The 22,005-nt window shown below is 40.9% G+C and overlaps 1 protein-coding gene and 1 long non-coding RNA gene across 2 annotated transcripts in view; one reads left to right on the top strand and one right to left on the bottom strand.

The window, feature by feature from the left end:
* The window catches only part of LOC308595514, a 35,256-nt gene extending 30,797 nt beyond the window's left edge, over positions 1 to 4,459 (top strand). The window contains exons 2-3 of the long non-coding RNA XR_014012074.1: positions 61 to 2,370; positions 2,681 to 4,459. This is a non-coding gene — a long non-coding RNA (uncharacterized lncRNA). The remainder of the gene's footprint in view (positions 1 to 60; positions 2,371 to 2,680) is intronic.
* FGD6 (FYVE, RhoGEF and PH domain containing 6) overlaps positions 1 to 22,005 on the bottom strand; it is a 54,937-nt gene that overhangs the window by 21,203 nt on the left and 11,729 nt on the right. Inside the window, exons 2-8 of the mRNA XM_081209628.1 lie at positions 19,395 to 21,816; positions 11,470 to 11,632; positions 9,786 to 9,853; positions 9,657 to 9,687; positions 5,984 to 6,135; positions 4,470 to 4,626; positions 2,433 to 2,520 (exon numbers count right to left, since the gene is read on the bottom strand). Of these exons, the coding sequence (XP_081065754.1) occupies positions 2,433 to 2,520; positions 4,470 to 4,626; positions 5,984 to 6,135; positions 9,657 to 9,687; positions 9,786 to 9,853; positions 11,470 to 11,632; positions 19,395 to 21,816 (3,081 nt within the window). The remainder of the gene's footprint in view (positions 1 to 2,432; positions 2,521 to 4,469; positions 4,627 to 5,983; positions 6,136 to 9,656; positions 9,688 to 9,785; positions 9,854 to 11,469; positions 11,633 to 19,394; positions 21,817 to 22,005) is intronic.

The following is a 22,005-nucleotide window of genomic DNA, read 5'->3' as shown; positions in this document are numbered from 1 at the left end:
CTGCTGTGCAGCCGCTGTGTGATTTCTGTTCTCATCCTGAGGTAAAGTTCTTAACCCGAGGTACTATTTCTGGGTTAGTGGAGTCTGTAACCTGAAGCGTATGTAACCTGAAGTGTCTGTAACCTGAGGTACCACCGTACTGCACTTATGACGCACCATTATTTCCATTGTGGAATTCATGATAGAAGCTTGGAGGGGACCTAGACCTGCTTAGCTTTTTTTGCAAGGTGGATGCATCATGTGCCCCCAGACCATCCTCTGAGAGTGAGCATGCTGTACTCCAGCCACCACCCCTTCAATAACTTATCTGCCAGTTGGGGATGATTAACAGCAGCAGTCTGGCTGATCTTTCTGACTGCGTGTTCATGCATATCTCTCACACAGAAGTGGTTATTATTCCCCAGTGGTTTTCTGAGTTTACAGTACAGTAATTAGCACTGCTCTTCTTCAACCTCAAGCACTAACTATAAGTTTACGTTACAGACTAAGATTTTTTCACAATGACAACATGGGGGACAAAATTCCACACGGTAGTTTCTAGGCAAACACAGCATTTTTGCAGAGTCATAAGCAGCAGTGAAAGAAATTTTGCTATTTATACAGCAGCTGAGAAAAGCAAAGTAGTGGATATTTTTCTGGCAAGCAGACAAGCCCTAGAGAAGGATGTGACAAATAATAATAGTTTATAGGATAAAGGTGAGGAAGGCCAAATGGATATGAATAAACAGGAGGAAGGGAAAGAAATGACTGCACTCTTGAGTCAGAGGAAGGCCTACTCATTTTGCTGTGTTTTGCTCCTGGAATTCAGTCTGTCAGAAATTAAGTTAAGCTAGGGCATCCCAGAGCTCAGCTTGAGATCCTGCATGTGCAAGGTTTTATGTATGTAGTTATGTTGCTTATGGGTTAGATCTATGTTACCTGCTGCAGGAAGTGGGCGTGAAAAGGTGATGTTTGTTTATTTCTCCTTCTCACTTGTAGTCTCCTGTGCTCCAGAAAAGCTGTTCCAGAGGGTTAGTGGACCCTCCAGAAGACAATGGGAAATAGTGCTATGAGCTGCAGGGGAACTGGGGAATCATCAAAAATTTCTTCCTCTGGAGAGTGCTTCTCCTGTATCTCATAAATGAAGGGGTCCTTTCCTTTGTGGAAGGGCAATGGCTCAAACCCAATATGTATAGAAGTGGTTTAGAGAAAGTATATTTTATGTAACAAGCTATATTATGTATAGCAAATTGGTGTGCACATCCCTTTCCTACATCAGAGTAATTAGCACACTTGACTATTCATTGAGTCATATATTTGAGGATTCAGCTGAGGAGCTACTGAACAGAAATGATGCTCAGAAGACCCGCAGAAGACAGGTTGTGAAATTATTTTCTTCTTCATTTTGTTCTACGGTCTTTCTCAAAGCCTAAGAGCAATAATGTCAAACCCAACATTTACAGCTCCTGACTTGCCAAGCACTTACACTACACAAGAAAAAGAAAATAGAGTGAGGAAGTCTGAATAATGTGGAATTCACTAACTCAGCATAAATCATGTTCTCTGCATCTTTAGCAATAAACCTGATATTTCTGCTACACTCTGTTTTTGAACATGTTTGCCGTTTTCACGCTCTTTTAGGGTCATTTTTTACCCTTTTCATGCCACTTCCGAGTTCGTGGCAACGCTAATGTGTACGGTCGCATGTAGTGACCATCAATTGAGGAAATTTCAAAGCAACTTTTTGTGTAAAGGGATTATATGATCAGGGCATGACCAGTGAGACATATTAGAGGTCCATAGATGGCTGAAGTTCCCACACACTGGTAAGGAAACAGCAGAAGGGAGGCAAGGTGGGAAGGTGGGACTATGCAGTATCCTTAGACTACTCTCAACATCAAAGAGCAAGGATTCTGTTACAGTGAAATCATATGCGTGTTTACAAAGAAGTCCTACCATGCTCTATAGGGAATATATCCTAATAAATGTTTTTCTATTGCCTTATGGCAATAGAAAAAAAGGAAAGTCAATTTTACAAAGGAGTAGTAGAGTATGGATTTGTTTTTTTAAAACTATAGCTAAAACTATAATAACATGACCAAAATAAGAGAATATGCATGGATCAACACTTGGTATAAGAAAAATATTTATATTATATCAGTTTTCAGAGCTTCCCTTTCCCTTTTGAAATCAATACTGTTCTACCCTGAACAGCAGAACCAGAATGAACAGCTGTGGAAACATATCATAACATCATAGCCCTGATGCTTATCACCATAAACATTTATTCAGCAGAAGACGAAAAAGAATCAGCTGTGCTCTTCCTTTGCATTTTCATCCACCGCAGAAGAATTTCTCTGCAGAATAATTTTTCCGTGCATCTGAATTCAGGTAAAAATATTCCTAGCGAGTTGAGGTTTGCTACCTGTAGAGCATTGACTTTTAGCTCTTACCTGTCAAAAGCAGCCTGTACTGGGGGATCCTCTGAACTGGCTTGAGCAAATAGTGCTTCAGTGCCAAGTTAGCGCAGCGGGAGCTCATCTGAAAAAGAAAACACCCAGGATTTTGAAACTTAACATTCTTTTAAAACAACTTGTCTGAACCAGACCAAATAGTTTACTCTTGCTACTGTCTGCAAGCTGTATTGTTTTTTTCTTTTATTAATATGGGCTGTTATTCAATTGTGGTTTTGCCTTTGCAGAAAGACGTTTTGATGAAGCCAGTGGCTCATCTAGCCTGGCAACTGGTATTCAGAAGCATACAGTGGAGGGAGAGTATAGTTATCTGGTAGCCACTGATAGCCCTCCAGGAGTTTGTCTAATCCTCTTTTAAAGCTATCTAATTTGTGGACATCACTGCCTCTTATGGGAGTTAATTCCATGGTTTAATGATGTGTTTGTGAATCACAGAATCATAGAATTGTAGAGTTGGAAGGGGCAACGTAAGTATTTCCTTTTGTCTGTACTGAACCTTCCAGCATTTAAGTTTCATTAGATGTCCCCGAGTTCTAGTATTAAGAGCGGGGCTGAATTAGCCATTAAATGAAACAATATTTTGAATTAGATCTATATGGGGGCACCAAAATCTTTTAAGTGCTTAGGGTCTCCAAAGATCTTAATCTGGGGCCCTGATTATGAGGGAGAAAAATGTTTCTCTAGGCAGTTTCTCAATACCATGCATACTTTTACACACTTCTATCATGTCCCCTTTTATTTGCCTTTTCTCTAAACTAAAAAGCCCCAAATGCTCACCCTACAAGCAACCTATAGAAGACTTTAGGCTGGCTCACATTTATATAGATGTAGAATTTAGCCAACATGTCAGCATGGTATGACACCAACAGCTTCACCATTCTGATCATTTCCTCCACACCCCCATATGAGCAAAGTATAATTGTGGCTACTTTAGTGCCACATAAAAGCAGACAGGCAGCTGCAAAGCGTGATAGAAAATAAGGATTTTCTGACTTAACAAATCTGAGGACAAATTTAGATGAACGCATGGTGCCTCAGATCAACATATGGTATAGACTCAACAAGCAATAATTAAGGAAACATGGTAGCACGATGCTTTGGATTTGCATTTTGGCAGAAGACTGAATCTCAAATGGAAAGAAACTCAGCCAAGAGGCTTGACTGGCTTCTAACATTCCATTCAGTTCAAATTGCCTGAAAAAGTCATTTATTGTGGACAGAAGACTTGTACAGGGCTGACGAGAGCCTCACTAATAGAGGAAATATTACTTCCTTTCTTGTTTACATTTATTTTCTTAACCTCAGTTATACATTTCACTGGATGAAAGAACAGGCAAAGAATGCTGCTGCCAAACTGCATCTGATGCAAACCTCCTTGCTAGCTGTAAGTCCACGGTCACCAAACTTCGTAAAATAAAATATATATTAGTTTCGATTGTTGCTTTCCGTATCAGGTTTTGCAAATTCATTAAATGTATAGGTTTTATAAATCTGTCAACAGAACTAGATACAGTTTGTAAACTACAATATGGCAAACAAAATCTTTTGATCGCAAAGAGATTCCAAGACACTCTTCATGATATTGTATCTTTGAAGAATCAGTGCTTTTAAGAATGAATGTTTCAGTGAGAATTCTGACTTGGGTGTTTTAAATTTCCAGGCGTTTGCTCTGCTGTACTCCCCTTGCAGAACTTTGGTTATACAGTAATCGTAAAGAGAATGTTTACTTATTTCCAGTTACATATTATGCCCAAATACGATGTACATGTGTTGCTTACCAGATGTTATTCTTATCGCTTGCTTCTTGATCCTTTAAAAAAGATCCAAGCTACTATGGGGGATGTGTAGAATCTCTGCTCACATGCATTTTAAAAAGGGACCAAAAGTGAAAAAAATCTGACAAGAGACATGTGCGTGCATTTTGTATTCTGGCATTGTACAAACCAGGCCTTAGAGAAAACTAAAGTCAAAAGATGGACTGTATCATCTGACACCATTGATAAAAGGCTCCATTACCTCAAAGTCTCGAACCACAGCAGCAAACCCAGGGTTCTTCTTGCATTGCTCATCTAGGAGAGCTACATTCCTATCAAATTCTTTGATGTACGTTGAATACATCTTTAGGTATGGTCCTTTTTTCAAAAATATATCAGCAATTCGCTGGTGGTCAATCCTAGAATTTAACACCATGGACAATTAGAACTTAAACCTGAAGAATGCATGACCGGGGGGGGGGGGCATATTTCTCCCTCTTTCTATTCCTTCTACACAAGGACCTCAACATCCATCCTGGGAAAACAGTGCCCACCCCCAGGCCTCCTCTGCTCAGTCCCTTTCATGTGTTAAGAATGAAAGTGTTTGCAATTTAACAACATGTTCCACAGGACTGCTATTGAAACGGGCATCGAAATCAGAAGGGGGCAGCTAGTAGCCTTTGAGCTAAATCTGGCCATTGGACAAGCCTCACTTCTTCATATATACCCTTCAAGGTAAAAAGAGGGGCCCTTGTAAGCCTAGTCAAGATTTATCTGACTTGGCTTCATAAGGGCAAAAGCTATGACAAAAAATCAGATTTTCTTCCGTCTCCTTTTCCATCCTTGCTACGCTGCCTAGCGGAACTCAGGCTCTAACCAAACACGATGCTATTAATGTTGCTTGGCCTTGAGAGAAGAAGAGTTTGAATTTGATATCCCGCCTTATCACTACCCGAAGGAGTCTCAAAGCGGCTAACATTCTCCTTTCCCTTCCTCCCCCACAACAAACACTCTGTGAGGTGAGTGGGGCTGAGAGACTTCAGAGAAGTGTGGCTAGTCCAAGGTCACCCAGCAGCTGCATGTAGAGGAGCGGAGACGTGAACCCGGTTCACCAGATTACGAATCTACTGCTCTTAACCACTACACCACACTGGCTGAGAGTTTTCACATATAGACATTTGGGGTAGGTGGAGCTTTAACCCTTTCTACCACAGCCCTGATCCAGATGTGGGGGGATGCCTGCTATTCAAAGGGGGAGGAAAGCACCCATTGGTACCAATGGCTGCTATCTTCCCACTGCAATTAGCAGCCAAATGGCAGCAGGAGGCTTGATTAGGAGTATGGTGGAACAAATAGTTAAAGTCTTCCTCCTCCCATGTCATAGTCCTGACCTCAGCCCCAATCACCCAAATAGCCTATGGCAAAAATAGCAAACACAGCCAAGCAGGGTCAAAAAACATTTTAAAAAGGCTCATTTAGTTAGGAGTGATTTGGTCATAGAAAGTAAAGATGAAGAGGGAAAGGAACTTAGTACCTTTGACCCCCAATAGCCAATCTAGCTGCAAACTTCTAATATATGTGAGTACATAAACACACACACACACACACACACACGCATCCAGGGAAAATCTCAATTCAAAAATAGCTGCATTGCAACATCATATACTCGTAATTCAACTTTGTGGTCTAAAAACAGCACACAATACTAGAAGCCTGAATATCCCAATATTCTAACCAATAAGTAAGCAGGAATCTATGCTCTGAATATGTAGTTACCAGTGGGACAGCCGCTCTTCAAGTTCTCTCAAGAGGTCTCGATTAAGCTCATACAGTTGAGGTAGGTAGTACAGGATCTGATTCAGGATCCTGTCTTCAATGACTGGCTTTCCAAGTTGCCTGGAAGCATGCGCTACTGAATCCCGGAAATCCTGTTAGAGTACAAACACAGGCACACAAAGAGCCTCTGAAAATCTGGTCTCCAAGCAACTAATATAGGTCACACCATTTCCCTTGTATACATGCAGAAGGCCCATTTGGCCACATTCCCCAGGACCAGATATGCAGTCCAAGGTCAGACACTCTCACTTCTGTGCTTTGGAAAAGAAGGGAAGTTCAGGCACAGCTGATCCTATGTTTAAGCTTACTGAAGAAAATAGGTACAACTTCTGGAGAAAATTTGCCTGGAAAATACCATACCTAGCCACAATCCATTTCTCTTTCTGATCTAATAGAATGGAAAGCTGTTTGACTGTATTTTGTCAAAGGTGCTGAAAGTTCTTAGGAGACCCTTATTCTCCTCAAATAGCTACAATTCCCAGAGTTCCCCAGGAAGTAGAACTGATTGTTAAGTCACTGGCAATTGTGTCTGTCTGAGGGGAATGGGTGTCTCCTAACAACTCTGAACTCCTTAAATTATAGCTCCCAGGACACTTTATGGGAAGCGGAAGACATTACAGTTCGAAGTGGCTGTATATGGAGCCAAATACTCAAGAATGTGCTCTTTTCTGAATTTCTCTGTCTTTTATTTTGTGCGGTAAGGGGAAGATCAAAAACCCCATCTCCTTACATACTTAACCCACCCATTGAGTGGGTTCAGTTCATTTTTGCCAGCCAAGCTATACTTTATGTAAACAGTGCAATAAGGAGAAATGTACAAATCTAAACAAGGCAAAGCAATTATGTAAATGCACGCACAGCTGTTTTGCAACATGTGTGGGGGTGGGTGAACACTGGTCAGCACTTTCCTTTCCTTACAGCCCCTATTAAGATTAGAGGACTTGAAGCAGAAAGGAACAGAGGTACGGTTTGGTATTGGAGACTCAGCTGCACAAGGGTTCAGTGGAAACAGATGGCCTCATTCATATGGAAATGCTGTGTTTTTGTATGTTGTAAGCCAACTGGCGACACAAAACTTAACTAGCCATTTTACATCCCGGGGGTGACCTTCAAACACTGCCTTCACACAGAGAAATAAATTGAGGAACTACTATAGCTAATCGAACCCAGATGGAACACAGGAGCTCCAGAGAACTTTAAGCAAAGCGTAAGATGCATAACATTTAACAGGGAACACTTTTAAAAACATAAGAGGAAAAATATGCTGGGAATGTGTGTACTCTTAACTTGCACAAGCCAGACCTATGTTGCGACCCAATCTTGAATGAATTTATTCATGAATCTAGGACAGTCAAAGGCTAATAATTGTGAGGTCTAGCTCTTTTTGGCTTAAGACTTGCAACTAATTATTCCTTCTCCCTATTGATCTTATACATTCCGCCCGCAAAAGAAAACAAGAACAGATGTATGCTTCATGCTATGTGGAAAAACAAAACGTTTTGCCTGAGCAACTGCAGGTCCAGTGATCCAAAACTCTTGAGCCTAGTGCAGCACATAATGCGATCTTTCTCCCACAAAAGGATGGAGTAAAACTATCTTGTAATAGGAGCAGGCAAGGCAGAAAATTCAATTGTTTGTGCTGTACCAGAGACGAGAAAATTATTCACCACATTTCTGAAGCGCATACTGCAGCTTACTGCCTTTCTTTCTTAACAGAGAGGTCTGGTGTCTTTTAGAGCTGCAAAACAGGCAGCAAATCAACAGATACAGCAAAATTCGTTACAGGCTTCCAGCAGTGCAACACTTTGCACTGAAGACGTTTCCCTCTTCATTCTTTAATATAAAAAGTACATCTGTCCATCTTCAGAAGCCACTGCCAAGTCACTTCAGGTTCTGACATGCATATGCAGATTCTAACATGCCTATGTGGCTCCTAGGTGAGTCCCAGGAAAGGCTCAATGACTCTATTAAATTTTAATGGGTTACAGGTGCTGCAGTCTTGAATTACAGACTAGCAAGGTACAGTTTCATATACTGCCACTTTAAAGCAAAAAAACCCCCAACAACTTCTGCATCATCTTGCAAGAAATGTTGGAGCAGTGGTGTAATCAAATACTGCCTTTCATCTTTTTTAAAATTCAAAAGTCTTACTACTATATATAAATTGCATTTCATTATGCCTGATGTCATGTAATCCATATATATACACACATCCTATAACCTTAAAGTTCTTTTGTCACACTTCCCAACTACTGGCCAACTAGAAGAGCTAGCAGAAAGTGATTTGCAAAGGAATCTTTTGTTAACTGGGACTGTGAGGTTATAAGCCCAGCACATTTACCAAAGAGAAACCCTGGTGAAGTCAATGTCTCAACTGACATGAAAGATCCATACGCACCTATGCTCCTTCCTCCCATTTTGAACACTGCTTTAATCAGTTGCTTTCATTTACATCTGAATCATCAAACTATACTTTGCTCCTACTGACAATTAAAAAAGCTGCACCAGACTCCACAATCCCCAATTACTCCTAAAATTAAGAAGAAAAAACAGACTGTGGGGATCTTTGCTTTCCATCTGGAGATTTTCAAACAGCTCTATTTTACTTAATGGAAGACTCACTGCGAAATTTAAAAAGCCCTGACCTAGCAAGCAGTCCTCAGCCTCTGAACTTTGATTGCCCAAGAATCAGCAAAACCTGAACCGTCAGGTTCAAACCTGGCTGCCTAGTAAGTCAGGCTCACATATTTCTTGTAATACTTGAAAACAATCTGTAGAAAAACTCTATTCCTTTAATGCCTAGCTAAGTATTAACACACCCTACAAGTATTACTTTTCAGTATTTCCTTCAGTTTGGATGTTCTTCAGTGTATACACAACCAAGCCTACGCATTCTAAGAGAAGGCGATGCAGGTAAAATGACAGCAAGATAGGGCTGTGACAACCTGTTTCACTGGCGCATGGCAACAGGAAGCAATAAATCTGAACTCGGCATTAAAAGGGTGAGTCTGCCCTTGTCCCCCTCAGTTACATGAATTGCGTCATGAAGTCTCATGGCAGGGTTCACAGAGCTGGTAAGAGTATGCTATTTTCTATCCCAGCACAAAAGACTACTTGGCAACTCAAAAGCTACCATAAACAAATTAAACCTGTGTTAATAAATTCTTTAATGTGCAAACGTTCACCTGTGCGCACACAAACAAGAGCTTTCAGAGGTCAGAAGCAAAAACAAATCACAGAAGAGCACCCTCCTCCTGCTCTACTGCATTTCTGACCAAACTGGGAATGCACCAGGATTTCTGACGGCTAGACCTTCCACCTTTCCATCTGCAGGCCTAGAAATATTCTAGTACACATTCTAAGTACGTTTGTAACACTCAAACTTCCTGCAGCACTTCAACAGGAAAATTAATGCACCTCAAACATTCTATTCCTTCTATTCATTAGGAAGCATTCCAGGAGTTTGGGTTGATATTTAATTGCTGTTTCATTAGGCTATTTTTTTTAAAAGAATGCACATTTAAGAAACTCAGTTGAATACATTTTCTGAAAAGAACTTCATAAATAATTAACTTTGAAGCAAACATGCTTATGAAGTGAAATAAATACTTACAATGTGCAAAAGCTTCAGAACATCTACAAACCTAATACAAAAACAAGAACAGTAAATATTATCTCAACCGCAAAGGAAAAACATACATACTTCCATGCATAAATTATTAAATTTTACACCAATACTTACACTTTCTCTGAGCTCATTATTTCTTTAGCAATATGATAAACTTTTGTTTTCTTCCCAGCTGCTTTAATCTGCAAATAAAATTAAACTTTGTAGAATGCAGACATGCTATTTTCAGAACAATGCAACAGCCCTAAATCTTAGTTTCTTTCTGCTACAGCTTTATTGGCCTATTGCTCTGTACTCTGTATTCAGGTAAAAAAAGGTAAAGGACCCCTGGACAGTTAAGTCCAGTCAAATTTGACTATGGGGTGTGACACTCATCTCCACTTTCAAGTATTCAGGATACAAGTGAATTCATGTTTAGGTGCCATAAAAAATGTTAATGTTCAGTTAATTGCTAGTTTCCTCCACTACTACCTACGGTACTTAGGAGTCTGTCTTAAAAATGGCACCTCTTATCTGTTGAAAGAAATTGGAGTCAGGATGATGTTACTGAGCGTAACTGGAAACTGAAAGTTCTCCAATTATGGTCTAATAATGAGAACACGCAGCCTCTGGTTTTAAAAAAGTTGATTGTCTTCACTTTCAAACAGTTATTTTTTAATCAGAGCTTGTCAAGGCCAAGAAATATATATTTGTTTGGCTAACAATTTATACATGCTTTTAATTTTCTCTGCAGCTGCACAACGTTTTGCAACGGTCAAGGAAGGAAGGAAGGAAATTTGATCCTCAACTGCAAGATTCAATGTTTGGTAGGCAAGCTTGAGAAAGAAGACGATATTTGCCAATTAAGTCTTAAGCTCCATGTATACTAATACATGTCCTGTGAAACACAAGAAGCTTTCCAATGAAGATGGAATTGTCCAGTATGACTTTCCAGGGATGTTCCATGTACATCATTAGATTTTTAACTATATCTGTGCCTCACAAAGTTCTGGCAATAGGCATTCCTAATAGCAACAGGCAAGTGCAGTATAGAATCATAGAATCATAGAGTTGGAAGAGACCACAAGGGCCATCGAGTCCAACCCCCTGCCAAGCAGGAAATTTGAGTAATTTGAGTAAACTTTGGAGGCTGAGTTGGACTGGGCCCAGGGATGGATGGAGACAAAAAACAAAGCTTCTAATGGAAAAGTGTTATTTTGCCCAGTCAATACTGTGATGATTTTACTCCTACCAATTCCATTCAATGTTTTAATTTTCATGATTATAATGTTATTATTGTTTGCTTCCTACTGTACTTTTCTTATTGTTCTGAGCTGAGGATAAAGGGGAACCACCACTTACGCGAGAGTTCTGTTCCTGGCCGCTGCTCACATCCCCAGAATGTGTGCAAGTGGGGATTCCCCATTGTGCCTCACCCTCTTTTGGTGCTGAAAATGGTGCATTTTCTGCGCTGTTACATGAGTGACAAATTGCCTGTATTTATACTAAGAGGTGGTACAGAAATGGAGGAAGTAAATTAACATTAGAATGCCAGAGGAACACATTTGCTTTGATCCTAATTAATGTGCCACTTGTAGAAGTTCTAACAGGCCACTCCCACCAGTGTTTTTCCCTTGATCGCCATGCCTCAAAAATCTACTCTGGAGGGTTGGAGCACTGGTTGAGAGGCAGTGACTGAGAAAGGGGAGAATGGTGAAAAATGTTGCTCTGCTCCTATTCGCCAGTAGTAGTTCACAGAGGATCCAAATTCTCTCCATTTAGAAAGTTAGCTAAGCTCCAAGTCACAATATGTATCTACCTGCTTATTTTCCTGTGTATCAGGCTCTCCTTTGCTAGAGTCTGAATTTGTGTCATCATCATCATCATCATCAGAGCTATCAACATCTCTCTGTAGCATCTCATCATCTGAATGTTCATCTTCCAACACCAAATCAGAGCCATCAAGTACTTCTACTGAGGACCTATGAAACAATTGTTTTACAATATAAAACACTGTATTATAATGCTTTGGCTGAGGCATAGTCACTGTTCATTAAATAAGGCTACTTCGTTGCTAATACAATCCTAAATTCTTTAACATATCCCAAAGAAATGAGAGAGCAATCCACTTAAGATCTGCTACTAAGACTGTTTCACGGTTACTATAATGGCCTTCCAAGAGCATTACAAGCTAAACATCTTGGTGGATGCCTTTTAAATTTTCCAGACTGATGCAAAAATATATCTTTGTCAATGTTTGGGACCAAGCGCAGGATCTCTCTATATGCATGGTTTCGTTTATTTTCTGTGACACAACCATGAAAGTTGTCCTCCTTCATTTAGTTTCTTATGGATTCAAGGACATATTTTTAGAACATAGTGTACAATGGTGCTAGAAGACTGTGGCCCAATTCATACTACACATATGATACCACTTTATACAGTCATGCCTTCCTCCAAGGAATTATGGGAGCCATAGTTTAAGAGTGTTGAGAGTTATTAGGATACCCCTATTCCCCGTAACCGAGCTACAATTTAGAAATTGTGGCTTAGCAACCAATCCCTCTTCCTAGGGCAATCTGAGCAGGCATGTATAGGATTCCACTGATGATGTATATTATATATTTATATACACACTAGTTATTATAGAAGTCAGCTCAAGTCTGCAACAAAAATGCTTTCTGACAGCTGCCACAATAATTTTTTTTAAGTGACACCTGGAGACTCCACACTGTTAGGACCCAAGATGCTGTCACTTTTCATTAGATACACCCACCTTCTTATAGCAACTCAGAGAGGAAGGCCACTCTGACATCATGAAGGTGCTTGTTCCTCTAATGCTAGCATATAATCAAATGATTTTTTAAAAAGTATGTTGCTTAGTAAGACATTTATTGAATATTTTGGAGGAGCAGGGAGCATAGTTATTTCAAACTACTTTTGCCTTCCAAATCAATTGGCCTAGAAATAATTGGCAAGGAATGAAGTGGTATAAAGTAGCTCAATTGTGCCAATAGTTTCAGGACACACTGTTTTGCTAGTCTTATGCATTGTACAGCAAGTCTGCTATAAGTGAACTATGAAAGAAAAGACAAAGTTCAGGGGTAGGTATTATTATTAGTTCAAGGACACATTTCAGCCAGGCAGAAACTTGAATCAGAGTTAGAAGGGACCCCCCCCCCGACTCTCATCTAGTGCTAAGGCCCATTCTGACCTCTAGGAAAGGTTATTCCCAATTCTAGGAGCAACCAAGTTCTGAAACCTGGATCTCATGACAAACTACTGGAGGATCCTATAAAGACAGGATGACGTGTGAAGCAGCACAGCCCTGGCCACTGTGAGAAGGTACTCGGGGCCTTGTCCAGGGAGAGGACCCGACACCTTAGTCTTACCCGAGAACAAAGACCTAGCAGAAAAACTTATGGCTTACATCTGTCCACAACACTGCAAGTGACAGAGGTGCAGCAATCCTAAAAGCAACTGAATACACCTGAAACCATGTATATCTTCTCCCCTTAGATTTCTTATTAATTCGATAGAATCTCTTTTAAACATCTGTCCAATACTCCTTTTTTATTTGAACCCCTGACCTCATACCAGTTTTTCAAATTTACACAACATCTCTGAATAAGTTTACAAAATGAACAAAATGTAAAATGTACCCACTTCCTTTGAAATATTAATCTCCCACGTTTTCAGTGTCAAGGATTACCGCATATAAGCTATTTTGGGAAGAGAAACTTCTGCATTAGCAGTCATGTGAAACAAGTCACCATTAAATCACTGCACTAGTCTTTGAGTAAGAATGCCCTGTTGTATCATGTGAGCCAGCTGCCTCTCAAACACCAACACACCACAGCAAGAGTCTCTTTCACTGAACTCAAATAATTTACACTTCTTGAAAAAGTATCAGCTCAAACACAATGCAAGAATATTGCACTAGGTGCTGCCTTATTAACTTTAAGTTCAGAGCAGGTAACAAAAAAGCAAACCAGGGAAAATACATTTATGTTGAATAAAATATTTCCAACCACAACTCTCAGCATAATTTCATCAGAAAATGAGACTGCTACCAGACATTTTGCATATTTATCTCGCTAAACCCAAAATCTTAAGATTTATTTTTACAATGATTAAAGATGCAGGATTACTGGGATTAAGAGTGGGCATATTTGTCACAGTAGTCCGGAGGAGAACCTAAGGCCTGGGACCAAAGGTGACTTCTCTTTCTGGCCCCCAAGGCATACTCTACACCCTCCCCCAGCACAGCACTTCTTCTCAGGCTACTGGTTCTACTTTGCACCCCTCTTGAGTGTTTTTACCTGCCTGGAATGTGCCCCTGAACTGTGATAAAGCGTGTTCTCCTTCATGGAGAGCACGTGTTGCGGTGGGGGCCTCCAGGACACTCCAAAGTTGGAGGGCGGGCTAATTGATCATTGGCCACTGATGCGATTGGGGCTTCCCTTGTTGTTGGGAAGAAGTTAATGTTGCCATTTATTGATTGACAGCCAGAAATACTAAAACTCCTTGCACGAGGCTAGGGCTTCCTCTTTTCGCCCATGCATCGGATTGCCCGTCCCTCCCTCCCTAGAATAGGGTTGTTCGCTTTGACCTTGCTATGCCTGTCATGGGGTCGTCTGCTTTGGAGCGGGGGCCTGGTAGGAATTTTGTCCATCTGGCTGATTGGCTGGGGCCATTTGGTTTTTGCCTACTGCGTAGCAAATCGTCACAACTTGTAAGGTTCGCAGTTAGGCATTGGTTTATGGTTTGGTTGGTTGAGGGGCATGGATTGGCTGTGCCTGCCCCTCTAATGCTGCTGCTGCAAGGGATTCCGTTAAAGGAATTGGGGGCTAACTATTGCTTGTCCACTCTGTCAAGGGGGCTCGGGCCATAGCAATGAGCTCCTGGTTGCATTTGGGGTGAGGGCAGGTTCCCTGCTCCGTGTAACCCCCAAGTGTATTCCCCCATTCTGACTTTCGCATCGTGCGGAATGTCAGTCTGTCCCCCATGGCGGGGGCAGATAGTCGCAACCAATACCTACGCAATCACTCACAAATTTGTATTTTAATAAAGTTGTGGCCAAAATTATGCCAAAAATCTTAAACAAAAATTTCTGTGTGATGTGTGAGTTATTGGGGTGGACCTGGGGACCTCGACACGCAAATGTTGCTTGCTTAGATGGAAGGATGGTTGGGAGTGTGTGTACAAACTATTTTATGGTACAAATAATGTTGTTGTTGTTATTTATATATCAGCTTTCATTTCAAGAAGAAATAGCAACATCTGCACACAGTAATATCAAATCTGATGCTTCAGTTCTGGGGAGTTGATACTTATTTTCAACTTAACAGCATAACCAGCAGCTAGTTTATCAGTATACAGTAAATACTCATTGGAAGTCTCATTTAATTGGATACTCTCTCAAGTGTGTCAAAAGCCTATCAATTACACACAATTTTAGCTTGTGCCACCTTCAGATGCATGCAAGTCCACATAAATTATTGCAAGAATAGTCAAGTTCACATAATACAAATGAAGACTTCCTAAACATATGAAGACAGTTTAGCAAGAGTAAAAAAAAAACACTTGTACACTTAACAGTATTAAAGAAAGGCACACCTGATTCCTATAAATAAATCTTCATGGCTGCACAGTCAACCCTAGTGGTCACTTAACTGAAAAAGGTGCCCCATCAGTGAAACAAAGTGCAGTCTTGATCAACAGCAGTGTAGCAGAGGATGTGTGCAGTTGACAAGTTGCAACCAGCATGCTCCAACATCGCAACATCAACTGTTCCAGAGTGTGTACCTTTCATATCTCACCTGGCTTCTCAAAATAGCTTGGGCTGTGCTACTCAATCTTCTATAAAAGTTTATTGTAACAACAAAGGATCTCCTGGTGGCTTTTGATCCTTAACTGAACCCCAACCCAACCCATTTTAAGTGAAGCCATCCTAATTTTACCCCACCCCTCCTTTAAGGAGGGAAGAAACAAAATACAAATGTGGTCTGCTAATTAGGTGTCATGCTGTAGGTTGTGAATAAAAATGTGTCCACTTATAAATACTATGGATAGTTGCTACAGGAAAGCTGCAAAAGGTTCAGGTACATATTGGGCCAGTTCAGATTTACCGTCGCCAACAAGCTAAACCATAATTTAGCATCTGGGAATTAGCACAGGGACCACTATCCCCTTTCCTTCCTTTAGAATTTATTTATTAAATTCATACCCCGCCCAGCCTCTCAAAGAACCCCAGGCTAGCACCTCAATCCTAGTTAGCTAGTTAGGTCTTTCAGACATAACTGGGAACTAGCTAAGTGTGGTTTAATGCTAGTTTACTAACTAGGATCTTAAACTATGGTTTGAAGTGTGTTTGTTGTGTTGTGCATATAATCTAATCCCAGTTCATCTTAACACCAGCTTCTTAACAACATTTGTCTATGCAATAGTTATATGACATCATTCACAGTAGAATGATGATGGACCTATATTTCCTGCTAGCATATTTTCTGATCCCCATGTAGCTATCTAAATAGCCAGAAAAACAATATGGAAGTGCTATACAGAATCTATTGGCTGTGCATAGCATAAAAAATGTCAGAGCAACCCCCTGCCCTAGTATTTTATTAGTTTCTTATCAAACAAAGCATAAGTATCAGCACTCTGCATTTCTATGCACACAGAGAATAAAGTCATGTGCAGACTCATGTGCAGACATGTCTAAATAATTCCTAAGTTACCATATTGTTCACATTAGTAGAAGCTGTAAAAGCAATAAGGGAAACAGGTCTGAACACCACAGGGCTTTTGTCAGCTTTCAGTATCTTGGCACTGCTTTGGGTCTTTTTATGTGCTACTAATGTCATGCTATTCCTGCCTTGATGTGCACCTTACTTGGCACCCATCCCTACTAGTTAAGTATACAGCTGTAACTCATTCTGATCTCCCTGGGAACTTAATCTCCAAAATTACTGAGCCGCAATGATGAAGGGTTCGGTTTAGTTAAACACCTGGACCATGGCTCCAACATAGTTAACAATGGCCCTCAATTCCATAGAGAGGGTATTTAGACAAATGGCACTAATAATAAGAATAACCCTACCTCCAATTATACAAACATAAAACTAGCATGTTAAGGAGAAGACCAGGCTAACTCTTGTCAGAGCTCTTGTTTTCCATCTGCATGGAATTTTGTGCTTTGGCTTTTCATAAAGTGAAACAGTCATTGCTGCAGTTCACCACTTGCAGCTTGAAACAGTTTTGCCATGTGATTATCTGATCATCTAGAAAGCTCCTGACTTGCACCAGTTTTTGACAGCTTGGTAATACTACCTTAGTACAATACCAAACACACAAAAACATTTGAACCCATTTACTCTTGCTGTTAAATTTCCACGACCTCCCATGGCTTTCAGTGTTGAAGGGAGTAGAATCCTTTCCTTATCCAAGATGCATAGGAAATCCTTTTCTACAATCTGATTTACTATAAACAATAACAAGAATCAGGGGTTCTAAAACAGGGATTAGAATGTCACCATAAAGGGGGAGGGGCGGGCGGAATCTAATACTAATTTGTATTTCCTGAGCTAGCTGTTGCTGAAAATAACATACAGGAAAAGGCTGTTGTCCAGTCGTACAAAGAGGCCTTTCATCCATTCTGATTTTGTTAGACTTTCCGCTTCTCTTTTAAGTTACAAGTGTCTTCTGTGATTGTGTCGTAGTACATTGCTCTTACAGGAAGATCATGTTTTTTTCGGGGGCGGGGGGCGGGTTGGCAGTCCTCCTCTCACTAAGCTGCTACTCAATCCAGGAGGGAAGCTGCCGTTGGAACAGAATTATATAAAAGGATGTACTGCTTAAAAAGCAAACTAACTTATGGTTTAAGAAGAATGTTACTACTAATTATTAAAATAAAAGGGGTAGTGGTAATATTTTTTGTGTTATTTGCACAGCACAGCAAATTACTGGTGAAAGCTGTTGACTGATATTAAAATTTTGTGGTCCGATATCAAATGTGACACGGTTCAAATGAATATCCTAGGACATGGGTCAGCAAACTTAGGCCTGGGGGCCGTATTTGGCCAATTGCCTTCTGGATACGGCCCGCAGACACTCTGGGAATCGCCGCGTGGATCGGCGTGGGAATTCTGATCATTCAGGCTGCGCCATTCACCCCACACACCATGGCAACACCTCCTCCCTCCCTCCTCCTGGCTTCTCCCTGCCCCGCCTAGAGGAGGAAGGCGGCTGCGCTTTGTTGAGCCGCGGTTGGCTAAGCGCCATTTTAAGCAGCTCCTCTCTGGAGCCAGCCCTTTCACGCCGCTCATCGTCCCTCTGCCACCGCCGTCAGCCCCTGTCGCTCACAAGGCACAGGTAAGCAGGCACCGGGGCTCGTCCGGTGCTGTGGAGAAGGGACAGGGAGAATCGGGGGGGGGGGGTCTCTAAAATATAGTCCAGCCCCCCACAAGGTCTGAGGGACAGTGGACCAGCCCCCTGCGGAAAAAGTTTGCTGACCCCTGTCCTAGGACTTATGAAAGGTTTATTCACACTGTACATTTTAAGAATACTTCAGCTACTCTTTACTTCTAATAAAAAGTTTTACTCTGTTTGCTAAAGTTTATGGTGCTATTTTAAAACAAAATAAAACAGGGTGCTTATTCCTTACATGCACATTATGGTGGGGCGATCTGGGCACTGGGGTGCAGATCTTCCTTCCTCTTTGAGAAATGCATGAATTGGTAAAAGTGTCCTGTGGAAATTACTCAAAACTTCATGTATATGCCTAACAGTCCCTGGGCTGTATATGGTACAAACAATTTAAGACATATATTGTATAGCTTTAAAAAGGTTCCCTGTAGTCAATTTATGTTCAACTCTTCCATGGACATGCCTGTGCACACATACACCAGGTGTACATATCCAGCTGCAACAGGAGAAAAAGCACCTGGAGGCCTCCTCTGCACAGCAGGTAAGAGGGCAGGGATGAACAACATTACTATGTGGGGAATTACTGTAAGGAACCATATCTGCCTTTCCACCTGATTCAGCTAAAGATTTAAAGAACACTGATTAAAATGTTGCAGTAAGAGATGGCAATTTCCTTGGAGAATCATTTCTCCAGTTTATGCATAAAAGACAGGCTTTGTCTTCTCAGTCACTCCTAATAATCGCACGGGGGAAATAACCAGAATTATTAGGGAGAATTAAAAGATTGCAAAACTGAGCTATAATGAAGAAGTAGGTTGCAGACATTATTTGGTCACAGTCTCAAGAAGTCAGCATTAAATCAACATTAAGTGTCTAACCAGGGATGTGTCGAGGTTTAAGAAATAACACTTTCCAAAATGACAAGTTATTCAACATCTCTGCTGATCATGCAGTGGCGTAGCGTGGGGGGTGCAGGGGGGGCCGGCCGCACCGGGCGCAACATCTGGGGGTTAGGGTTAGGGGGCGCAAATCCACGGGTTAGGGGGCGCAAATTACTTGCCTTGCCCCGGGTGCTGACAACCCACGCTACGCCACTGTGATCATGTATGGATGCAAAAATATGGAGTGATATGGCCAACGTAATTCATTAAATATGACTTCCCAGTCCTTGAGGATACAATCGGGAGTGTGTCAGATGGAATATATTATGACACACACAGGATTGCATTGTGAAAGTCTGCAGAAGGAGTTTAACCAACCGTTTGTGTAGATGGACACCAAAATGTATATGATTTGCTCCCAACTCCAGTATCCTACCTGCTAAATTCTGAACAACTCCTTGTTGCATCATACAGTTCTTGTACCTCATACACATCAGCATCGTGGTCTTCAGCACTGCTAGAATTGTGCCACTCAAAAGGCGGATTTTTATCAGTTGGCACAAAAGGTAAATTTTCATACTCTGGGATTTCATCATAATGGCTCACATTTTCATATTCTGGTACATAGTCATGAGTAAGAGAATTCACATGTCCTTGCGATAGGAAACTCTGTTCATCCAAGGACTGTGATCTCTGGCTATTTGTTGATTCATCCTGACCCCTGGACCTCTGCTTTCCGTTTTGTGAGGATAGGCTGCCCATTTCTGCAGAATGTGCCTTTGAGGGTTTAGTTTTCCTTCCATTTGTTGCACTAGCTGCATTCCGAGTTTTGCCACGCGCTTCATCACTGGAAAAAGTAACAGTGCCGTTATCTGCCGATTGGCTACCCTTGGTCAAAAATTTCTGGAAGTCACTTTTCATTAAGCAAACAGACAGCTTCATATTTAGGAATTTCTTTAGTGAATATTTCTTTTGAGACTCTTTTGGGGGCTCTTTTGGGTGTATTCTGTCCATATCTACAGAAGACAAGGATTTGGCTCGAGGTTTTGTCACAGCCCTTGCAAGCTGAGTGTTTTTTGCATTCTTGGTTTTTTTTAAGGCTTCCGGATTGCCAGAAAATGGAAGAATGGGATGAGGTAATTTCCAAACAGGTCTCTCCAAAGACAACTTTGGAGCATCACAGGATTGCAAAGTACTTTGTTCTTTGGCTGACAAATGCCTTATACGAGGTCGCTCTAAGGGAGGATCTAAATCTCTCTGTTCACTAGTAATGTAGGCACTTTTCTCTATCAGTTCCTCTGATGCAGCTTTTTTCAATAGTCCGGCGGCAGGGATGCTGTGCCTTTGAGGCTTCTTAGGAACAACTCTTGGTGAACTTTCATCTTTATCTTCAGCACCTTTATGTTCCTTCTCTTGTGCAAAATCATCTAGGCTTTCAAAGACAGGCTGGTTGCACGATAATTTCACTTGCTTAGGCAAACTCATGGAAAGATTACTACACCTTATAAATCCAGGTTTTTTGTCGTTAGCAGCCAACATGCAGTTATGTTCCATTATACTGTCAGCAGGATTTACTGAGTTAAGGTCTAAAGATTGCTCAGTATTTCCTACTAGGTGAGGGCTTTCATGCAGAACCTCAGGCAAGACCTTTTGCTGGATCATTTCTTCAGATTCAGCAGATTCTGCCTCCGGAATCATTTCCCCAGCAACACATGAAGGACTCTCTGATTTATCAAGTGCATGTATAAGTTCTCGGTTGTTATAGGAAACACTTTGAAAAAGAACATTAATTTTTGTGGTTTTTCTAACAGCGCGCTCAGAAAGCTCAGCAGAACTGCAGTCTGAAGGAAGTAGCTCTTTTGTTCCTTCTCCTGAGATATCTATGCCATCTTGCCGGATTAGACATGGAGCAGCACGTAGTTTTCTTGGTTTTGGAACTGGGGCAGATTTAGGGGATGGTGCAGAGCCTATTCTTAATGAAGATAAAGATTCTTCGGTCCCTTTTGTGGACATGCCTGTGTGCAAATCACTAGTATCAACTTTTTCCAAAGGTGCTGTGTTAAGCGAGCAACAGGAACTCTTGATATTTTCAGTCAAAAGAGGATTTCCTGACATTTCAGACTTGATACCAGGTATCTCTGCATGGTTGCTTGAATTGCCCATCATTTCCTCAAAACTGGACGATGGCGAAACCAGGTCTGTAAACTCAATTTTAATGTCCTTTTTATAACTACTCATGTTATCTTTTTCAAATTTGTTCAAAGGTGTTTGCTTCAAACAGCTGTTATTGGGGCATACACTTTGTGTTAGTACATCTTTGAGCTTTTCATCTAAAAAATTAGCCTTTAAAATTACCCTGTTTTTATGTATACTTTTACCATTATGGCTATCAAGTATTGTTCTAGATTTCAGAGATGATGATGGTTGTTGTTCAGCTCTATCAATGTTCTCTAAGTTTTCCAGCTGTTCAAAAATGGTTGGATTTTTGCAAGTATTATCCCCATTCCCAAATTTATGCATGCATTCAAAACTGCATGAACACACAGATATAATATAAGCAGTATTTTCTCTTGGGGCTCCATTTTTGTAATTCAAATGAACCAAGTACTCAGAAGAGTCTATTTTGCATTCTTCTAAACTCTTGGAATTTTTCCTTAAAGGTGATGGCACAGTTTTAATCTCAGGAACAGGTGAACAATTGAGAACCTTTGGTTTTGGTGCTATTGCTGGTTTCGTTTTCTTTGTGGGTTGTAAAACATCTGCAAGGACAACATCTGGTTTAGGTGCCACAGGAGGTGGCACTACTTTATGTCCCACCACAAATTTTGGTTTTGGGGCCACTGGTGGCTTCTTAATTTCTAGAAGGGGAGAAGAAAGAAGAGAAATATTAGGTTGGTCTAATTGATTCTAATTAACAATACGGATCAAATAAATATAGGATGAAACTTTAAAAAGCCATCTGTATTACTATTTGGGGTCATGAAGAGTCGGACACAACTAAACGACTAAACAACAACAAATAAGCGTTGATCACAATTTGTAATATA

This window comes from Podarcis bocagei (genome assembly GCF_964188305.1).
Source record: "Podarcis bocagei genome assembly, chromosome: 10".
Lineage (NCBI taxonomy): Eukaryota > Metazoa > Chordata > Lepidosauria > Squamata > Lacertidae > Podarcis > Podarcis bocagei.
This window is presented reverse-complemented; position numbering and strand designations above follow the sequence as displayed.